At 38.6% G+C, this 20,423-nt stretch overlaps 1 protein-coding gene across 1 annotated transcript in view; it reads left to right on the forward strand.

Annotated features, from left to right (window-relative positions):
- The window catches only part of SPOCK1 (SPARC (osteonectin), cwcv and kazal like domains proteoglycan 1), a 270,292-nt gene that overhangs the window by 204,427 nt on the left and 45,442 nt on the right, over positions 1-20,423 (forward strand). The window contains exon 6 of the mRNA XM_071443258.1: positions 7,564-7,678. Coding sequence (XP_071299359.1) covers positions 7,564-7,678 — 115 coding nt within the window. The remainder of the gene's footprint in view (positions 1-7,563; positions 7,679-20,423) is intronic.

The following is a 20,423-nucleotide window of genomic DNA, read 5'->3' on the forward strand; positions in this document are numbered from 1 at the left end:
TTGCCTCATCTGAAATCTGAATTGGTGTAGTCACCGGCATAGCTCAATTGCTGTGTTTATAATGTGATTGCCTGGGTGGAGAGCCTGTGCTTGGGGATCTGAGTGCCTGGTGTTGCCTCCCCTCTGCCATATGCAGGTGGCTGTTTAGCTGGTAACAGGAGCAGCAGTGTGTGCACAGAGCCACAGATCGTTACCCCTTGATTATGTTCACGTTATCTGATGTGTCGTCTCCATGAGAGAAATTAAATTGCCTTTAGTAATTTGGAGCAAGTAAAAATGACAAATCATCCTTCTCATGTGATCAGTAAATGGCTGCAGAATGAGAATGAGAATGCATCTCAATTACATGGCAAGTACATTTCAAGCAGCATCGATCACTCCAAATCTCCAGTTGTTTTTCTGTGATTTTCTTTACTTTTAATCTAAGATGGCTTTGGTCTATTAAAGGGAAAAAAATTGTAGCTTCATTCCACTTTGAATAGTGCTATTAGCTATGAACTCTCAGCTCATGATTACGAGGCATTAGAATAGGGAATAATTTCATAGAGGCAAAAGCAATACAATATAAATCTAGGAATGAATGAAAGCAAATGCAGTAGGAAAGTGATTTTTTAAAGTCCATGTCCTGAGATACAGCAGAGTAGTGTACTAGAAAGCACAAACTGCCATGTGCAGCTAGGAAATGCTCATCATCAGTGACCTGTCATGCAAATCCTGCAGGGAGACAGCAGAGTAGACATTAAGCAGAAAAAGCTTTTGTGACTGAATACAGAGTGCAGAATATGGGGTTGGGTGACTGTGCATCATCTCCTCAGCACCTCAACTCCTGCATTTATGCACAAGAACCAGCTAGTACAGCCCAGAGTGTGAGGATGACCTTGGGACTCTGAAATAGTCACCAAAATCAAAGTGCCAAAGCCTTTGCATGCTGTGTAACAGGAGGAGGATGGGAGCAGAGCAGGGTGGTTTGCAGATCTAAGCCAGGCTGGTGCTTTGTGTTAAATCTCCATGAGAAGGGAGGATGGGTGTCTTTATTTATATAAGGGACAGAAGTGCTTTGTCTTCATTTCCCACTTAACTCATCATGGTCTCATCAGCCAGTGAAGGGAAAGTTGAAATCAGCATTGCACAAATGTTTCAACTTATGAATTGATTCTTCTGTGTCAAGTTCCAACTCTGTTTGGTCTGTACTTCTCCAAATTTCTTACAAGGTGATAAACCAACTGAGAGATTCCCACACACACCCCTTGACCTAGATGTTTCCCGAACTGGCATCTAAATTGTAAAAACAAGTTCAATTTCTTTACGATGCAGTAGATTTTGGTGCCTGGAACTATTTTCTTGCTTGATCACAGAATAGGAAACCATTTGTTTTCAGTGTCACATTGCATTAATAAATGGTTAAAGGGTCCCTTGAGTGTCCTTCACCTCCACATAGTGTTGTGGCCTTGAATGCCATATTATCCAGCTCATGCCATCAACTGCATTTTTTAGAATTTCCTGCTTCACATTGAGCTGATTGCCACTTGTTTCTTGGGGCAATGTGCTCTGTATTAAAACAGAATTTTGTGCTTCGGTGGTCTGTCCAGAATCCCCAAATTAGCTGATTATTCTCTGGCTGTAAGGGCAGTTTGCAGCAACACAAGTACAGGATCATTTGCTTAGTTTGCTGCCCTGCCAGTCAAACACTGAGATGGTTCATTATGTCTACAAGCAGTCATCCTACTATGTCTTTAGCCATCAGTCACGTTGGAAAACTGTTCTTTTTTCTTTTTTTAAAGAAGTCTTTAATATTTACCTTATGAATTTTATTTATTTATTTATTTATTTATGAAGTCATGAACTCTGCTTAGGAGCAGAGCTGACCCTCTATGGAGCAATCAAGCTCTATGTTTTCTAAAGTCACTCTGTCTTTAGCTGATGAAAAGAAGGAGCTCCTTCTGTTCTCCTCCTCCTGAGAAGCTGAAGGCTATTTTTAGAGAGGTGTGTAAAGTTCTAATTGTAATGCAAAGCCACAAAATATGCAATTATTGCCATCCTGAATTGCGCGATTGCTGCCAAATGCAACTCAGCTTGTTCTTTTCTGAAGCCCAAGAATCAATTGTTTCTTCTTGGAAGATGAACCTTCTGACTTTCCTGTTACTCTAAAGGTGGTACTTTGTGGTTTAAGCACTATTATGCTGTAATAGTGAAAAACATGTCACTTTCTGATTGTATATGGCTGGGATCTAACAAAAAAAAAGCAGCTAAAAATTTTAATAATTAAAAAAATTGTTTCATTTTAAAATCTTAAACCTGGCAATTCTAATCTTAAGGACCTGAGTCATGTGCTTGGAGCAGTTGCTGATGTAACTGCCTGACTTACCCTAATATTTAAAGGTTGCTGGGGTCTCATGCTTTCCTTCTGTTCCCTGGTAATTTTCCTCAGAGGGCAAAGTCCTGCAGCTGTCCCTCATTACAGCTTCAGGATTGCAGAGAGCAGAGCTGTGCAGTGTGCACCAATTTCTGCTCCTTGGAGCTTTGCTGTGTGAGACCTTTTGGTGCTACTGCATTTGGCTGCATAAACCTGTTCAGCCCCTTTAATATCAGTGGCTTGGGCCCTGGGTCTCTCTCCTCTTGACCCTCCACCTGGATGCTGTTCTCTTTTTCTAGCAGATTAGGAACCACCAGCCTGTCAGCTGCTTGTGCAGTGAGAGACATTCTCAAATATTTGTTGTTTACCTGAGATATAACAAGGTCCTTCATGCCACTCCTTGCAGAGAGGGGAATTTCTGAGCCTATCAGCAAGAACATCTGCTTCAAAGCTAGAGCTAGCACACATTTTTAAAAGCCTTTAATATGTATTTACACAATAGATTGGTTGTGTTAATTAGAGTTTATTCCACCACTAGTATGTATGCATAACTCCCATCAATATCAACACCAACTATGTATTCTCATAAGGAGAGCATAGCTCCTAATTAGAGCTCCAGGATTTTAAGATATCTTTGTACAGCTTTATTGCAAAGATCAAGTGTGCTCACCTGGTAGCTATTGTAAGAGGGAAAAATACTGTGTTTTTATTATAGTTATTTTTCCCTCAGCCTCCCTTTAATTTTTGTTGCAATAGCAGAAGCCAATCCCATCCTGGACTAATGCCTGTGCAGGGCAGGAGGGCTGGCAGTGGGGAGCTGTGCTCTGTGAGCAGAAGGGTGCCCAGAGAAATGAGGTGACTGCAGCAGCCACCAAGTGTTGGTCTGGCCATGGAATATTCACTAATGCCAGCAGGCACCTGCCCAAGTGGCCAGTCCTGGGGACAGAGCTTGGCCCATATTTTCAGTGCCCCCCTGAGCTGCTGTGTCCCAGGGCAGCCCCTCTCCTTCCCAGCAGCCAGGACAGGGGAGCTCTGGTTTGCAGAGCACAAAAAGGCAGCAGAGCCCAGGGCAGGGAGGGGAAGTGCTCAGGGACCACACAGCCCTGCCCTCAGCCCAGAATCTGAGACTCACCTCCAGACTCCACATTAGTGTCTGGTTTTTTAATGAACATGAATTCATGTGGTTGACTGCTGTCTCTCAATCCTTATTTCAGGATTTCAGGTTTTACAGAGCCTGAAATTTTGGAGAATTCCCATTAAAACCTAATGTATATGTTCAGCAGTGGGAGTGCACCATCTGACATTTCTTTTGGGATTTGTACAAGAGATACTGAACCTTTTTTTACTGTGACAAGTTTTTTTAAAAAAACACTATTGATCTGAGTGTGTTCCAAATACTGTATTTTGTTTTCCATCTGATGAAAACTGGAAGGAGAGGCTTGTAAAGAAAATGGTGATAAGAGTCCCAGCTAAGGAAGAAATGGCAAGCACAGCTCTAAAGCTTGTAAACAAACAACCCCTCTCAAAGGGGTGTCTGAATTCCAATGGATTCTAATTATCTGCTAAGACAGATAGGTAGGGAACAGTACTGATATCAAGAAACTCGACTAAAAATATATACATGCTATAATTTTAGGAAATTTTAGCTTCTGCCTGTGGCAGCCACTGGGTAAAAGATAAGGTAGAAAATAATGAGCTTTTGTTATTTGTATGTGTAGTTTCGAAGAGACATATTGTGAATGAACAAAAGATGCACCATAAAACAAACAGTGCTCTGAAATCATTCTTGGTGAAAATGTAAAAAGCTGTAGGGTGCTAAAAATGCAGTGTCTTCCAGGCAGGAGCACTGTTCAACAACAGGCCTAGAGACACTGCCATTAATATGATGTAATATCTCAGGAGTTTAATGCTTAATTAGGATACTATAAAATTTAACCTCCTGTTTCAGTGCTCACTCTTTCTCAAATGAGATTTCATGTTTATCTTTGTCATGTAAATTGTCTGCTAATTCCTACATACCCTCCTGTTTAATTCACATTAAATTAAAAATAGAAGTAACAGAAGTTTGGAACCTGGCACTTTCTCCTGTGTTAGCATGACTACAAAAAAATTTCAGTTATTGATTATTTGCTTGTGAATCAATCACACAGGATGTCCCAGGGCCCCTGGGGCATCTTGCATCTCATTTACTCTGCTTTGCCACAGAAAGGTGCCATCAGGGCAGGATGTGCTGCTGTACCTGGCTGTGTTTTAAGCAAATCCATGAGTTGCTTATGTCAGGATACAAAACTCTTCACAGCATTAATGCACTGGGCTGCACCAAGCTGTCCATGAACACATTCAGCAGTCAAATACACACCCTTGCAGAAAAGATCACAGTAACTTATTCCACAGGATTACCTACTTGAACATTAGATCAAAACCTGACTGCCAGAAGTTGAAAGCCAGAATAAAGGCAGAGATACACTGTTTTATTATATCATTAAAAAAAAAAAAATCTAGATTCTCCTCTAGCAGGGACTGGAGGCTGGAGACTAACAGACAAGAATAAAATAGCTAAGAATAAATTTTATGTAGCTATTTTCTTTCTCCCTCAAATGTGAATGCTTATGCAAAACACATTGCTGTAGATTCACTGACAATAAAGAGGGAATCATTATAGGAGTAGTGGATTCTCAGGGGAACACTTTAACCAAAACACACTCTGCAGTAATTTCCCACATCTTAGTTGAATAAATTAATTTATGAATTTTCCATGAATATGTTCAACCATTTCTCCCCTCATATACTTTATTGATCTCCATATACATTTAGCAACAAATAACAGAGCTGCTTTTCCATTTGCAGTAAAATAGTTTAGAGATGTTTATGTGGGCCTTGGGGTTCAGAGTAAACAAATGCAGTTCACACACCAGGGAGGCTGCAGAAAAATACAAAGCCTGCACAACCCAGGGAGCTCAGCAGAGAGTTGAGGCATATCCAATCATATCAGTGGCAAAATGAGTCCCCTGAAATGAGAGGGACTGGCCCCAAACTGTGGGGCTGCTCCCATGGAGTCCTGTGCACAATCACTGCAAGGAGCTTTGAGACTCATGTCTGCAAAATGTATAATGTCCCTTTGGTGTGAAAGACTGAGAGTTTTTCCAAGCACTGTGTATCATCTTATTGTCCATGGTCTGGAGAAAGCCAGCAGGCTCCTTATATGCTGTAGATCCAGTGGCAGAGTAATCCAAAAAGTCATTATTGCTCCACAAGACATCCTCTGTGGCCACTCTGCCTCTGAACATCACTTAGTGAGGCTTAGGCAAAGTCATTAAATCCAAAGTTGAGCTACTTGTGTAGGTTGTTACAGTGAGTAAGCACACCATCACATGCAAAGAAGAGATCTCCATGTTTTCCTCTAGGTAAGGAATAAAGAGCTACATACAGTGATTAGGTGTTGAAAAGTAGTTAGTATTATCCTAATTTAATATTTAAAATGATGGAATTCTTTGATCTTCATCCCCCAACACCAAACATCCCAAACAAGCACGGTGGGAATAAAATGTGGTTAATCATGGGTGTAATGTTAATCATGTTAATAATGACTGCAGCATTGTGATCTTCAAGCTGGGCTCTCCTCCTTGCCCTCAGATAATACAAATCATTTAAGCAGTTTCTTTTTTTGGTTTGTGTTTAGCTTTTTGGGTATCATTTTTATCAATTGTCTGGAAAGCTGAGGAAAAACTTGCCTTGATGTTTCTAAGTATAAAGTTCTTCCTTTCTTAACTGCACAGGCTTGAAATAGGCTGGTGCCATCTTAAAGGTTGGTATTTGAAGTATAATTGCTAATGCTTAGATACATAATTTACATTTATTATGCATAATAAAATATGTAAGTAATTGATGTTCTGTAAGGGATTAAATGATCAACTCCAGCTGCAGGAAGAAGATTTATGCCTGTGTTCTCAATAACACATTGACTATCAAAATATGCTGCAGAAAGTCATTGCCTTCAGGACTGCACTCAGTGTTGTCCTTTCTCCTATTCTCCTTTCCTTCTGATGTGCTCTCTCTTGTCTTTGTGCTCTGAGCAAAGTGTATTTATGGAGCAAATAGTTGAAAACTAAGTACATATATTCCCTTCAGTCTTGGGGCAAATTGGTGTAAAGTACAAGCAAGCTTGTAAAGTACACTTGCAAGCTTGTGTGTGGCCCTGCATTTTCTAAATGAGAAGGGCAGGACATCACAGAGAGCACAGAATTACTCTGATGCATTGAAGCTGAGGATGGTGGGGGGATAATGTCAACAGAATGGGATGTAGGCACAGTATAATGGTCCCCTGCTGCTAGATTAAAGCTTGGGCCACGATGAGCCCTTCTAACAAAAACAAATGCAGGCAAAGCCAAGGTATTTGCAGTACTTTCAAAGCAGGAGGTGTTTATCTTGTAACAACATCCATTCTCTTGGCTCCCCTGTACCAGAATTGCAGGGGATGATGCTCTGGGTTTCAGCAGTGGCTGCTGCCCAGTGAGCTCCAGTTGCCCACTGCATCCTCCATGGTAACACCATGGGCCAGGCTCTGTGTCCTTCAGCTGTGTCAAAACCAGTCATGTCCCACTGTGTAAACATGTTGGCCTGCTTTTAAATGAATCATAATCTTCAATAAAACTCAGATCAAAGGGATTTTGCAGCCCTGGATTCCCATTTTCCTTGGCAGGGGGCAATCCCTGCAGGGAGGAGCTCCAGCCTGGGCACCACAGGCAGCACTCCCCTGTGTATCAAAAGCCCTTGGATTCTGGTGTTCTAAAAGCAGGGCTTGAAGAGGACAAAAAATGGACCTGAATTTGGTTCACTAGGTATCAAGCCAAAGGGAACATTTGTATTTCTGTGCTGTTTTCTTTCACTTCATTTTATTACTTCATTAGTCCAGTGTCCAGCCACTGGTGCTGCTGGGCACAGAATGGGGAAATACCCATGGGGCAGTCACTGAAGAGAGGGCAACTACACAGGCACAAAGCTCTCAGAGGAAAGTCAGAACTAAAATGTAGGTAATGCAAACAACAAAGGCTAGGAATAGTCAGTGTTATCTTATAAAAATATTTGCAGTAGAGACTGAAGTTTTGCAGTCTATCCAATGTAATTAATAATAACACAATTTCTCATTTAATCAACAGCTGCTATTTTATATCTTGTCCTAAATAGTATTCTTGCTTTTTTTATGCTTCTAGTGCAAGATGGAGTTCCATGCCTGTACTTCTGGCAAAACCATCACAGCTCGATGTGAAGGGCCCTGCCCCTGCCTGCCAGGACCTGAAAGTTTAAAACACAAGACAGAGAAAACTGGTGAGTTGAACTGTTAATGAAATCATGGCAGATGATTTGGCTCCTGCTATGTTCTTATAAAAATGTAAGAAAGACTTTTCTTAACTGGCATCTTTTCTATGTAAGGCATTCTGAGAAAGGGGTATGGTACAACGAATCATTTTCTAAGCAGGTAGTGCTTTCAAACACCTTAATTGCTGCAAAGATAACTCCTGCTTGAGAGAGTATCATAGGAAAACTAAATTCTGGCTAATGAACTGAAATATTTTAAATGAAAATATTTCAAATGGAAATATTGAAAAATTGTTAAAGAAAGTAGAAAAGAAAACATACTTTAGGCCTCATTTTACTTTCTAGAACAAGTGTTACTCCAGCCTACAGTTTGAAAATTCAGGTTTAGTATCATTTTTTGAAAATTGCAGACATTTTTCTGCACAGCTCTCAAACTTTGACCAAGTATTGTAGATGGCAGTGTTCTGAAATCAATATATAACTGTACTATCGCTTTGTGTGGCTTGAGTCTTTTGGTTACAGAATGCCCACTGATAAATTGCCTTATTCATATTTTCTATTTCTTGTAGTCCTTATCAGGCTACAAGAAATATTTCTTTTTCTCTGCCCTTTCTATTTCTTTGCCCTTATCAGAAAGAGTATCAGATTAATAAATCTTCAGTGACATTTCAAGCTTACAATTTCATTCACACAAGAGAAAAAAGATTCTAATAACCCTTATCTTGATAAATGCAATTTGACAGGGTATATGTATTCTGAAACCCAGGCTTTTGTTTTGCCTGACTCAAACTTTAACTCCAGCCAACAAAGCATTAATTTAATGAATTGGGTGATCTGCAGAGCAACTTTCCTGAGGGCTTTTCAAGAGGCCAAACTTGAATTAGCAATGCTCCTGCCATTGTCCTGGTGACAAGGATGATATTATTATTGTTGTTATTGTTGTTGTTATTATTACTATTATTATTAATTAATTATGTTGGTTATGTGGTATCTTAGTGCTTTCTCAAGTGCTCACACAAAATTATTTTATTTTCTCATATGCTACAATAATATCATTAATATTGCTGAATGAGCCTAAAAATCAGTAGTTTGATTTCTCACATAAAACTCTGAAAAAACTCTGCAGACCATTGGGATTAATTTTTGCTCCTTATTTAGTAGCCAGGTTTGTGAAGTGTAATGTTAAGTAGAAAATGATTGAGATCTAAACCTCATGCCTTATACAGACATGCCAATGGAAAAATACTAACTAGAATTACAGTGCAAGTGCTTCCAGCAAAATGGAAATGCAGCTCTTCAAGCTCACATATCAACATTTTTATGCCTATTACACAACAAGGTTAAACATATGTTGTTGTGATCTTCCAGTTTGAAGAATGTTTGCATTAATCTTTACACATTCATTCAACCATATTCAAATATTATTCCATGATAAATTACTTTCAGAAATTAAAAATTTAAAGGAACATTTAATTTCCAAAGTAGTGTAATTCTAAATGTCATGACCTTTTTTTTTATACGCTTGTGAATAAAATTGGCAGCAGCATCAAAGGAAGGCAATCTCAGTGTATGTGCTCAGAGGTAACAATGGACTGTGGTGTCTGAGTCTTATTCCTTCCTCCTCCCTGAGCTCCTCTGAAAACATCCCAGCTTGGAGGATGAAAATGAAGACTAATAATCATCTTAAAAATTGGAATTCCTTTTGCAATGCTAACTGCTGCTATGGAGACATTAATAAAATAGGATGAATGCAAGCAAAAGAAAACTACACCAGAATTATTACCTTTAATGGCAAGTAACAACAATAAAATCTTTCTACCATAAAGTTAAATCTTTGAGGAGATGGCAGGATCATGTTCTTCATTTTCTTAAATGGAATTTTGAATCAGTGTCTGAGAGGTAGAAAACAGGTCTCTGTGAAGGTACTAATGGAAGATTTTGCAAAAGAAGACAAACCCTAATGCTTTTACTTTTTGCTGTTTTAAGCCCATTTAGATTCCTTTGATTTATCCAAACACTTGATATGCTTCATAATTCACAGCAGTATCCCAGCTTTACAATATGCTTCTATGATAGCTGCTGATTTTCAACTTGGCTACCCAGAGACAGAGGTTGAGCTGTAAACTGCCCTGAGGTTAGCTGCCCTTCCAGAGTGTGTATGCCCTTTGATTTAGTACTATAAAATGAATAAGGCTATAATTTCAACAAAAGAAAAGGACTAGAAACTGTGTCTCAGTGACAGAAATTATTTAAGGCACAGAACCTTGTCTGCTGGTGGTTCTCAGGTACCTCTTTGCAATAGTAAGTTGAGTCCTCATCAAGCAGAACTTATTTTTAGACCAAATGAAGCTTCCAAAAATCCCACCCTAAATAAGTTCAGATAAGAAACAAACTGTTTCAGTTCTTCAGAAGCTCCTGGCAAGTGGAGAGATTTTGCCTTGAATGTGCTGTTCATTCTATCAAAACACCGACGCAGTGCAATGGCTGGGCTGTCTCTTGGCAGGTGTGAATTTGTGGTTGCAATAATGTGGTTCTGTCAGCTTCCCCCGTTGCTCTGTGACTGCTGTTTGCTCTGTGTTAGTGCAGAAGGTGCTCAGGCAGGGTGGTAAATGTTTACCAGTCTGTCAGGGCTCTTTCTGACCATACCCTTTCTGTGTTTTCAAAGTGCTCTACTCCCAGCACACCAGACTTCATTTGTTGCCATCAGGGCTGCAGAGCCACTGGAGCATGAGTGGATGCAGTAATTCAAAGTAGGTTTATCCCTGTCTGTGCATTGTGTGCTTTTGACCTTGCAGAAATGCCCAAGGCAACTTCTGAGGAAATTTTATTATCTTGATAAGGGGAATATAAGGTCAATAGGCAGAAGGAAATATATTCAAATACGCCATGTGTTGTTTAAATTTCTAAGGAGAATCAAGGGAACATTTTTAAGTTGCAGAATAGGTCTTGGCAAGCTTGATCAAGAATCTACATTGTTTAGGGTATGAATTGTAGCATTTAACTACCAGCACTATTGGGTGTGATGGATGAGAAGGTCTAATGTTCCTTTCCTATAAAAAAAGAACACTCCGTGCATGAAATACATTGGAAGAAACAACAGTCTTGTTTCCCAAATGAGTTGTATCACTTCTTGTGTCTGAATGACTGATAACTAAAAGAATTTAAAGTCTTGAAATCCACTTTCAGCGAATATTTCAGCTTCAAATTGCTGTTCACAGATTTTCATCACCGCAGAGTACATAATTTTAAAGTTTATGAAGATGAAGTATGAGTCATGAACATGGTTGATTTGAAATTGGTGCAGATTTGTCAGGAAATGTTTCCTTTTGTGGCTTTAGTTTTGAAAAAAGGCTCTTTCTGACACTGAATTTCCAGGTAGATTTCCAAGTTACTTACCTGAGTCTCAGACTTTGGGAATGATAAAAGCATTCCAAAATTAAGGTTTCAAAGCTTTAGTATATCTCATGAAAACCAGGTGGGTTTTTTCCTCTGGACTTCATCAATAAATAATAGGTTTGTTAGCTCTAAACTATGCAGGACCTGATATTTTTGCCCCAAAATTTTCTGTGTGAATACTGCAATTCAATTTTTTTATTTGTTACATGATGAATTTAACTTAAGTAAATCTGAGTTATGTAGTTTCTGTAAATAATAATTACAATTACCAATACAATTTTCCTCACTTGCAAGCCTTCACACAAGCAGATCAGTCTTTATGCCAAAAGCATCCCCAAAGCATGAAAGATTCACTTTTTTTTCACTTCTGCAAGATACTGTTTGGGAGTAGTGAAGTAAGTGACTGCACCCAATTAATATTTGATTAAAGAAAGTCAGGAAGCAGGCAAGGACAGATGCCTCTGCTCCCCATGGATAGCTCTTGGTGTCACCCACTCCTCTTGGAAGCAAAAGCCAATAGCTCCAAGACTGAGCCAGCAAAATCAAACTCTTGCAAGCATCAGAAGAAGAAAGAGAAAAGCAGTGGTGGCTGAGGGCTGTTCTGCTGCTTGACCTCACATGAATCCTCCTTTTGTGCACTGGACAAAAGCAAGAGCTGATGTGAGAAAGGCCAGATATAGAATTATTGTAGTGTTTTTTCCCATTCCCAAATACAATTATTGTGACTGTATAATTGGACAACACATAACGTGAATTGCAAACTTTATCATTGAATAACCAAGTCTAAATTTCTCTTGCACCAGTATATGAGCACCATATTTTAGCATGTAGGTGCAAACAGCCAAAATGGTAGGATTTAAGAGCTCAAAGCTCTGCTAAGGAGGAATACAGAGAGATTTCAAACATCAAATCTAAAATCACTTTTCAACTTGAGCAAATACTATCGGATTTTTCACCACCATTCAGTATTCCCATACTGATGTTCTGAATTATATGTACAAAGCATTCATACGATGGAAATTAAAAGCAAATTTTCAGGTTGCTCTGTTTTCCATCATAATTGTGTCCTAAAAGAAAATCAGCCAAAAAAACTTGCTTAGGCCTGAGAGTAAATTTAGGTTTGGATCTGTAATACCCTAAATGCTTTTTTTACCAAGGAATAGGAATTAAAATATTTTTTGTGCTCTCAGCAGTTATGCCCAGAAAGCACCCAGGTGCCTGTGTGAAGGCTGCTTTGACGTGAACTTGAAAAGGAGGCAGAAGTGTCCCCTGTAGAAATGCTGTGGTTTGATCTGGCTCTGAGGGTTTGGAACTTGGCACAAAAGCATTGATTGCAGCAGGCCCCAGACAGATAAGAAGTTAGGGATGATACCAGCCATTGACTAGCTGTCACTTTTTGGCATGATCTTCTATGGATTTGATCAAATTACAGCAGGCTCCAAAATACAGCAGACAACATCTGCTTTAGAGGCAGCACTGACAGAAGGGAGGAGCAGGCAGCACTTTGCTGCTCTCAGGTGCTTGCTGAGAGGATGCTGAGTGCAGCAGCAACATCCCTGTCAGCAGGATTTGCCCTTTTGGTAAATGCATCTCTTTAACAGGCTATCCTGGCAAGAGAATCACGTTGAGCCAAAATTCCTGACATAATTTTCAAGGCTGAATCAGGACATGAGACATAATTCCTCATCATTGCTAAATAAGGGCTAATCCCAGATGGCAGCAGGAGACAGGAACTGCATAAAAATAACTGTGTTGTGGTGTAATTGTATTAAAAACAGTAGGGTATTCTTTTCAATCCTTTTGAAATCTTTGCAGAGAGAACTTTTAAGGCTGTGTTAAATCCCTGGCATCTCTCTGAGGCTGAGTCAAGTCTTATGTTTTCTCAAGCATTTATAGCAGTTCATTTACCCAGGCTTAGCAGTAAATACAGGTTTCATCCCTTCCCCTGGAGTGGTCACCTGCTAAAATAGAAATACTGAAAAAATTGATTTTGTGGGTCTCACCCATGTAACCAGTAGCTGTGGATTGCTCAGTTCCACATTAAATTTGATACAGAACCCAAACCTAAACGGGTCACAGGTCCCAAGGGCAGAGTAGGCATCACCTGGATCACTGACCCTGCTGACAACTTCCCACCTGGACACACAAAGGATACAGTGTCCCAAAGGATACTGGGATGCATAAAAGCACGAAACCAAAGAGAGCACACTGAGACAGTTCAATGGTTGTTAGTTTCATAAACAGCATTAAAAAAAAAAAAAGTTGTTTAAATGGCTATTGATTTCCTTTTCTAGCATAAATAAAAGGTTAGAAAATGACAGACATAGTAAACACTTTGTGTCAGCAAGTAACAATAATTTTCAGACAAGAAGTAATTTGATTTTGGATTGCCAGCAAAAAACTATTGAAGTGGCACACTGTGCTAATAGAAACACCATCTAGTAACAGCAGGTGTTTGTGTGCTGATAATGATAATTAGAGCACTAAAATTTCTCTCATCATAAACAAAATCAAATAAATAAGACTGGTTCCATATAGCTTTTTCTCATGGATATTGATTTATGCATTGTTGGGAATATTTCCCTAACATTTATTCCAAGAAGTTTGGAAAATCTCTGGAAACCTGACAATGAAATAAATTATAGTGCATATCATTGTGGTGTTAAAGGTAAAACATCCCAGTGTGAAGGGAAAAAAAGCCTCAAACCTTTTCAGTAAAACAAAGGGGAAAATAAGACTTTTGATGTTTCAAATACATCTTTTTCCAGTTTCTGGGTTGTTTGAGTTTTTTCCTTTTGATATCTTAAGGACTAAGTTCCATTTTTAGTTATTCCAGTATAAATCTGGAATAGTTCCATCAACAGTGTTGAGCTAGTTACTTTGGGTTAAGTTATTCTGAGTCCATAGAGGTATAAATGAGTGTAGCCTAGAGATTAATTGATCCTTCCAGACAGGTTGTAACTTTTTATGCAGCATTGTGGCAAATTAGTTCTTGGTTTTTTCAATTTCTAATTCTTTATTAGTGCAGAAGAAGGAAGATGGCATTTGTGATATCACCACCTCATTCCAAATATATATTCTTGCATATTTTATAGCTTCCACTGACCCAACAGGGACCTTTCTACATTAATTTGTCTCTGGAGAATTGCATTTTTTTGTAATTCAGTTTAATGGACTGCATGTAAATCAAAAAATAATGTTATCTGTTTTCTCTGAAGTAGCTGTCTTAGATGTGGACTAGAATGAGAATCTTTACTAAATTACTAAAATCTGAATGATTTGGCTCAGGCCCATCTCTGTCAAATAGGAGTCCAACATGCACACAAAAACATTAAAATATCCTGCAACACAAAAAATAAATAAGGGAGAAGCTTCTAGGCAACCACCATAGATCTTTATGCCCCAAATATTAAAATATCCATGTTTCAACATTTAGTGTTTTTTTCAGATTCAGGGTCAAACTCTGAAAATGGGGTTGGTCACTCAAAACTGCAGCTTAACCTTCCCTGCAGGTTTCCTGATGCAGCCTCTCTGGAGCAGTCCTTGGCATTAGCTTGGACAGTCAAATCTCAAATTTGGAGCTGAATTATAAATTCTTAGACCCTGCAAGCATTCAGACAAGCCTTTATAATATTTCTAATTAATAGTAACATACAGAGCGGTTAAGATTATGTTTAAGCAATCTGTTTACTCTGTGCTGATTTTCAAACTTGGTCTTAACTACATTTCTATAATATTGTATTCTAATTTCATTAATAGTTTAGAAGACTGTGTTTATAGGGAAACATTTTCTTTTATGAGACTATACAGTGTTATCACTATGTGTTTGGATTGAATAATTTATAGTCTTGGCTCCATCTTGCTTGTCTGAAGGTGATTTTACTATCACTGTGACCTATTTTTCTATTTTTTTACAAAGATAGTTGGGGTTCAGGTGTTATCAGGCACAGACAACAGTCAGAAATTGTCCAAATTTTAAGTATAGTCTGTAGCAGCAAGTATTTGCTTATCAGGGAATCCCTGTCAGCTGGAAAAAATGAAAACTGGGTAAAATAAAATCATGTCACTGTCATTCCAGACAGCAAGTTGTATGTTACAAATGCCTCGTTGATCATTCATGACTGAAATTCAGATTTAAGCTCTCAGTTCTTGAAAAGGTTTCAAATGTCCATGGAGAGTTAAGGATGCAAAAGGAAAAGCAAAAGGGGTACCATCTTTTGAAAAATCCTGGCTGAGACCACAAGAATTAGGCTTCATTTGGGACTGTGAAGTGACAACAAAATATCCATATTTCTCTCTTTATCATGATTTTCCAAACACTTCTGGTTCGTGGTTGTTTATCTCTGTAATAACTCCCTGTGAAAAAGCAATGCCCACGTATTTCTCAAGTGTGTTGCATCCTCTGGTAATGTTATACAATAACATTCAGGTGTGGCTAAAAAAAATAGTTATATAAAGAAAAAGGTGCCTCATTCTGCTTTGTTGTCTTCACAAAGGGATTAATTAGCTCCTACCTGAGCTGTTTGCTTGAAATGAAACCCAGGAAAAGCACCAGAAATAACTTTGAAACTGCAGGATCTCCCATTTTCGGGATGGGACCAAACAAAAACAAACAAACCTTGGGTTTCATGCATGGAAAACTCAAGGTCTGCAAACCATCCCTATGAATTCAGTATTTTCTATAAGCTCTTAGCAGGAAATGTGCTGGAGTGATACCTCAGCACTGGGACTTTGGGGACAAAGTGCAGTGAGATTGGCCTGTGTAAAAAAAATCCTTCCCACATCTGCAGTCCTTTCCTCTGAGCCTGATGGGCTGCAGAGGCACTGGAAGAAGCATCTCATATATGAAGTTTCTTATCTCTAAATTAGATTATTGGTGGGCAGTGGAGGCTCAATTTGAGGGAAATTGCCAAAGGCACAAAACTAACCAGTGTTATGAACTATATATCATGCTTCCCTTTCATTTTTAATATTGACACTAGCATTCTGGACATTATAAATAAGAAAATCTTTCATAGAAATCTTGATATTGTACATTTGAGATTGGTACATGAGGCTTATATGTTAATCATTTTCCTCAATTTAGTAAAATCCCATGAGCAATAAGAAGTTCTGAGCAAAAAAAAAAATACAAGATCAGAATTTTTAAAGCACAGGTTTTTACCAGTAAATATAACTTTTAACTGTTTTGATTTATTTTTTTTAATTGTATGAGGATTATGCTGTATAGTGTATAGAGTAAGTGCATTTGAGAATGCTGTTACCCTGAAGGCAATAAATGATTAAAATGGATTTTTCAATAAACAAGCAAGTGGAAGGAATTGTTATCTGTTCAGTTTACATTATGCCAAGAAATTGAGCTGTTTGCAAAAACCGCTGGACAGTATTTCACTTTTTAAAAAAAAAAGTTCCTTTTTGTATTTTCAATGGGATGTCCTTGGGAGCTGGAGCAATAGAAATGGGAAGAAGTTCATTAGCACAAAGTGCATAATCATACACTTGAGGTGTACTAATGTGAACATCTGCTTTATCTAAGTGCTCCTTGGTTAGAAATGCCTGGAGGAGGAAAGGCCTCAGTTGTGCTGCTGGTCACAGAATAACTGTGAGCAGCTCTGGGCTGTGAAAAAGGCATTTAAACCTCAGGGATGTCAGGAGGGGCATCTCCAGAAATACTGGCAGTTCTTGACAGGACGTTGGTAAGACTTTGTCTGGGCTTTTTTTGTGTATTCAGATCAGCAATGCTCTATCAGGGAGAGTTCCAAGATGAAACAGGAGACTGAGTGAGTTTTTCACTACTTCAATCTAGAGCTGAGCCATTCCTGTCACAGACTTCTTTGTGCTTGGTGCAAAAACCTCATAAAAAGTCCTGTCTCTTAAAAGTTTACTCTACAGGACTACTGAAAAGATTTGTTTCAGCTGCTTTGGAGAAGCCAAAGGGAGAAAGAAGCCTGGTATAGGTATTTAAATGATAATATAAATACAGCTTTAAGTCAATTCTCTCAGTATGCATTAAGTGGAAAAAAAATATTTTTGCACATAATTTTTTTAGATTTTTTTCTTGTAGTCATATAGTTTAGAGTGTGAAATGAAGGAGGAATTTGAGGAAAGGGGAAAGACATCTGCTACTTGTAAGGGATTTTGGAGAATGAGAGCTCATGGCAGCACTTCACACTGTCAAGGTTCTTGAATTGAAAGGCAACCTTGCAAATGTCTATCCACTCAAACCCAGGCTGACTTTCTCTCTCTTTCTTTTCCTCACTCTTTTTTAAGACATGTCTGTTAAACATCACTGCTTTCTATTTTTTCCTTACCATCCCTAACACAGTAAAGGTGATTGAGGAGTTTCTGTTCATGGGCTGCTGTAATTTCCATATGGTTTTGCAAGGCTGTGCAAAGGTGATGTGTTACTGCTGAGTCTTGGGACATGAGGCATTTGGCTACATTCTTGTGACAAAGAATTCATAAAGCAGAATTTATGTGGTGCTTTATGGAACCAGCTGATTAAGTGCAGCCCTCAATAAAAGAAAGATGCCATGTGCAATTGAAGTACAGGTATAAAAGAGCTACAATAAAGAAGATGCAAGTGAAAACAATATATTAAGCTCCTGAGAAGCAGATTCATTGTCAGGCCTTTGTGTTTCAAAAGAAATTCAGGACCTGCTGATATGTGGTGCTGTTATTTCATGTTGTATGACAGCACTGTTAAGAGCAAGGCTTTGGAAATAAACTCCTCCTGACCTTGGGAAACTGAATTACATTAATGCAGTTTATGTTTTAAGCAAGCCTGGACTTGTGTGTCACACTCTAAGAATTAGTGAAGGCCACAAAGTTGCTCCTACATTTAACTTCCTATACAAAGAGATTATTTTCTTATTTTATGGCAAACTGCTACCAGGTTCCAAACACGTTTCTGTTTGCTTGGGCATAATTTTTATTAGCAGATACCTACACCTTAAGTTTGTAAATAATTCCCAATAATATTGCAATTATCATTGGAGTTTCAGTTTCTGTAATTGGAAATTTTGCAGATATATATGAGTTTGAGGTTCTCTAGAGTCACTGTGTTTATAAAAGTATTGTTAGGCCAACTTATTTTTACTAATGCTAAAGACAGTGCTTCTCTAGCAACTATGATAATGAAAAATACTGTGCTTCTCCTGGTGCTTCAAATACCCTAATATGGATTAAATGTGTTACATTTTGGACTGGTGGAATCCCTAAGAAAAGCGTTGCATGAATTTGGATTGAAATGCAGTTATTTTTCAAGTAGATAATCAAGGGGCAAATTCAGAAACTCTTTTCACTGGTATGGCAAGGTTCTGAAAGTAGCAAGAAATGTTTTAATCATGAAATAATGGAATTAGAGTTAGCAGTGCAAACTGTGAATATTTTATTGTGTCCTTGCCAAACATCTGTCCTAAAGGAGAGTTAACAAATTGGTTCAGTCTTTCTTAAAAAGCAGCCATAAATGCAAGTGTTACATAGTATTATATTATTGCTTAATATTCTCCATGACAGCAAGACAAATTTCAGTCTGCTCAGTGTTAGAGCATTATCCTTGGCAACATTTTGACCAGTGTATTTTCTTGCCCTAATTCAGATGCAAGAGAATACCAGTCTCCAAGCTCTTCACAGGCTTTGAGTAATTGCCATTTGTTTTTGTCCTTCACCTCTCTGCTCTTCTGAAAACAGATTGTATTCCACAGCAGGGTTTCAGTGATGAGACGTAAAGTAAACCCTCCTCTAGCAATTGGATGCTTTGACTTCCTAAAGTCACTGCTGCTTGAAAGAGAAATTGCTTTCCCTTGAGAACATGTGAACAATAAAAAAAAAAAATAAAAAACCTCTAGATGAGTTTGTATAAGGGCACATAAAATCCAAATTCCTGGCTGTAGACATTTTTGTGAGGAGCAGAAAACTGATTCACTTATTACTCGAGTGGCCATTGTATTTGTCTAAGGCATTTTTGAAGTCCAAAGGCTCTTTAAAATGTTTATTTCCCTGGGGAGACAAATGTAGTACAAGTCAAGTATGCCAGCCTTTAACAAGATTATGAGAGCCTTTTCCATGGGTCTGCAGTGTGAAAAACATCCTTAGCTGTAGGTCACAATGAATGAGAGGAGAAGGCAGTGGCCAGAAGAGATCCAGCCAGCTGGCTGGTTTTATGGGCAGTTTGTTAGACTGGCTGTAAAGGACTGGTTTCAGATTTAGACTGGGGCCTGCAAAGCAGCTGGGTGCACACATTCTACTGGAAATACTCCTCTTAATCCTCTGGGGCAAAGCAGTTACAGGATTCAATACTTTTAGGAAATTTATTTTAATAGAACAGAATGCCCTGAACTTCTGCAAATGACTTATCTTCCTCCTTATACAAGGCAAAATTCAATTTGCTTTATTTCACAGCTGACTGTTTTGAGTCCATATCCCAGGCTCTATATCAAGGCTGAAGAGTGGCATTGATGCCACAGTGATAAGTGCTCTGTTAGTGTCTAAACAGAGAGATAAGGCTCGAGGACACTCATCAGCTAATTCAAGATAATAAATTAAATACAAGTGAGTTGTAATTTATGTTGTTAATAAGTCTCTTCTTCTGTCAGTAACATGCAAATCTATGCAAAATTATTTGTTTTGCATAAAGCAGTGGAATTGGAAGGATGCCACATGGCCTAGCTACAGAAAGTCCTTAACAAATTGCATAATTTTAATATCACTAAACACAGTCTAGGTGCTTGGCTATGTTCTTATTTCAGTTCCTCTTGCTGTTGTCAAATACTAACCAACATTCTTGTTGTGGGCACTTTGTGCCACCAAACCCCTTTACCTGAGTTGTTTATGCTCTTTGCTAATGTCAATGGATTCAGCCTCACATTGCCTTGGGCATTCACATTAATGCACAGGTAAACAAATGCAGACCCAGCTCCTGTGACTCACACACATCAGGAAACCTCCAGCAGAGGTTTCAATCTCCAGCTTCAACTGCTGTACTCGTCTGATTTCCAAAACAAGAATTACTGTCCTCCACAGAGAAACATTTCAGCTGGATTTCCAGGGGGCTCTTTTCCAGTTTTTTTAGTCTAGACACCTACCTTGCTCCAGGGACTGTTGTGTCATGCACATGCTTTTAATTTCTTTTCAGATTTTGAAGACCAACTTCTCCCTTAGTTTACTTAATGGCTGTCTTCTGCCAAGAAGTGTTAAAATAGTTTGCAGAGACCATCTGCCCTCTTGCCAAGTTGGAGTACTTGGGTTCTCTACATGGCTGTGAACTTGCCAACTTTTCCACTCACAGCAAAGTTTCTTCTCCTACCTTTCCCCGTACATTTCTAAATATAATTTAGGAATAGAAGACAGCTTCTTG

The sequence above is a fragment of the Agelaius tricolor genome, unplaced genomic scaffold (genome assembly GCF_023055355.1).
Source record: "Agelaius tricolor isolate 1412-34295 unplaced genomic scaffold, bAgeTri1.0.p SCAF_18, whole genome shotgun sequence".
Taxonomy (NCBI): domain Eukaryota; kingdom Metazoa; phylum Chordata; class Aves; order Passeriformes; family Icteridae; genus Agelaius; species Agelaius tricolor.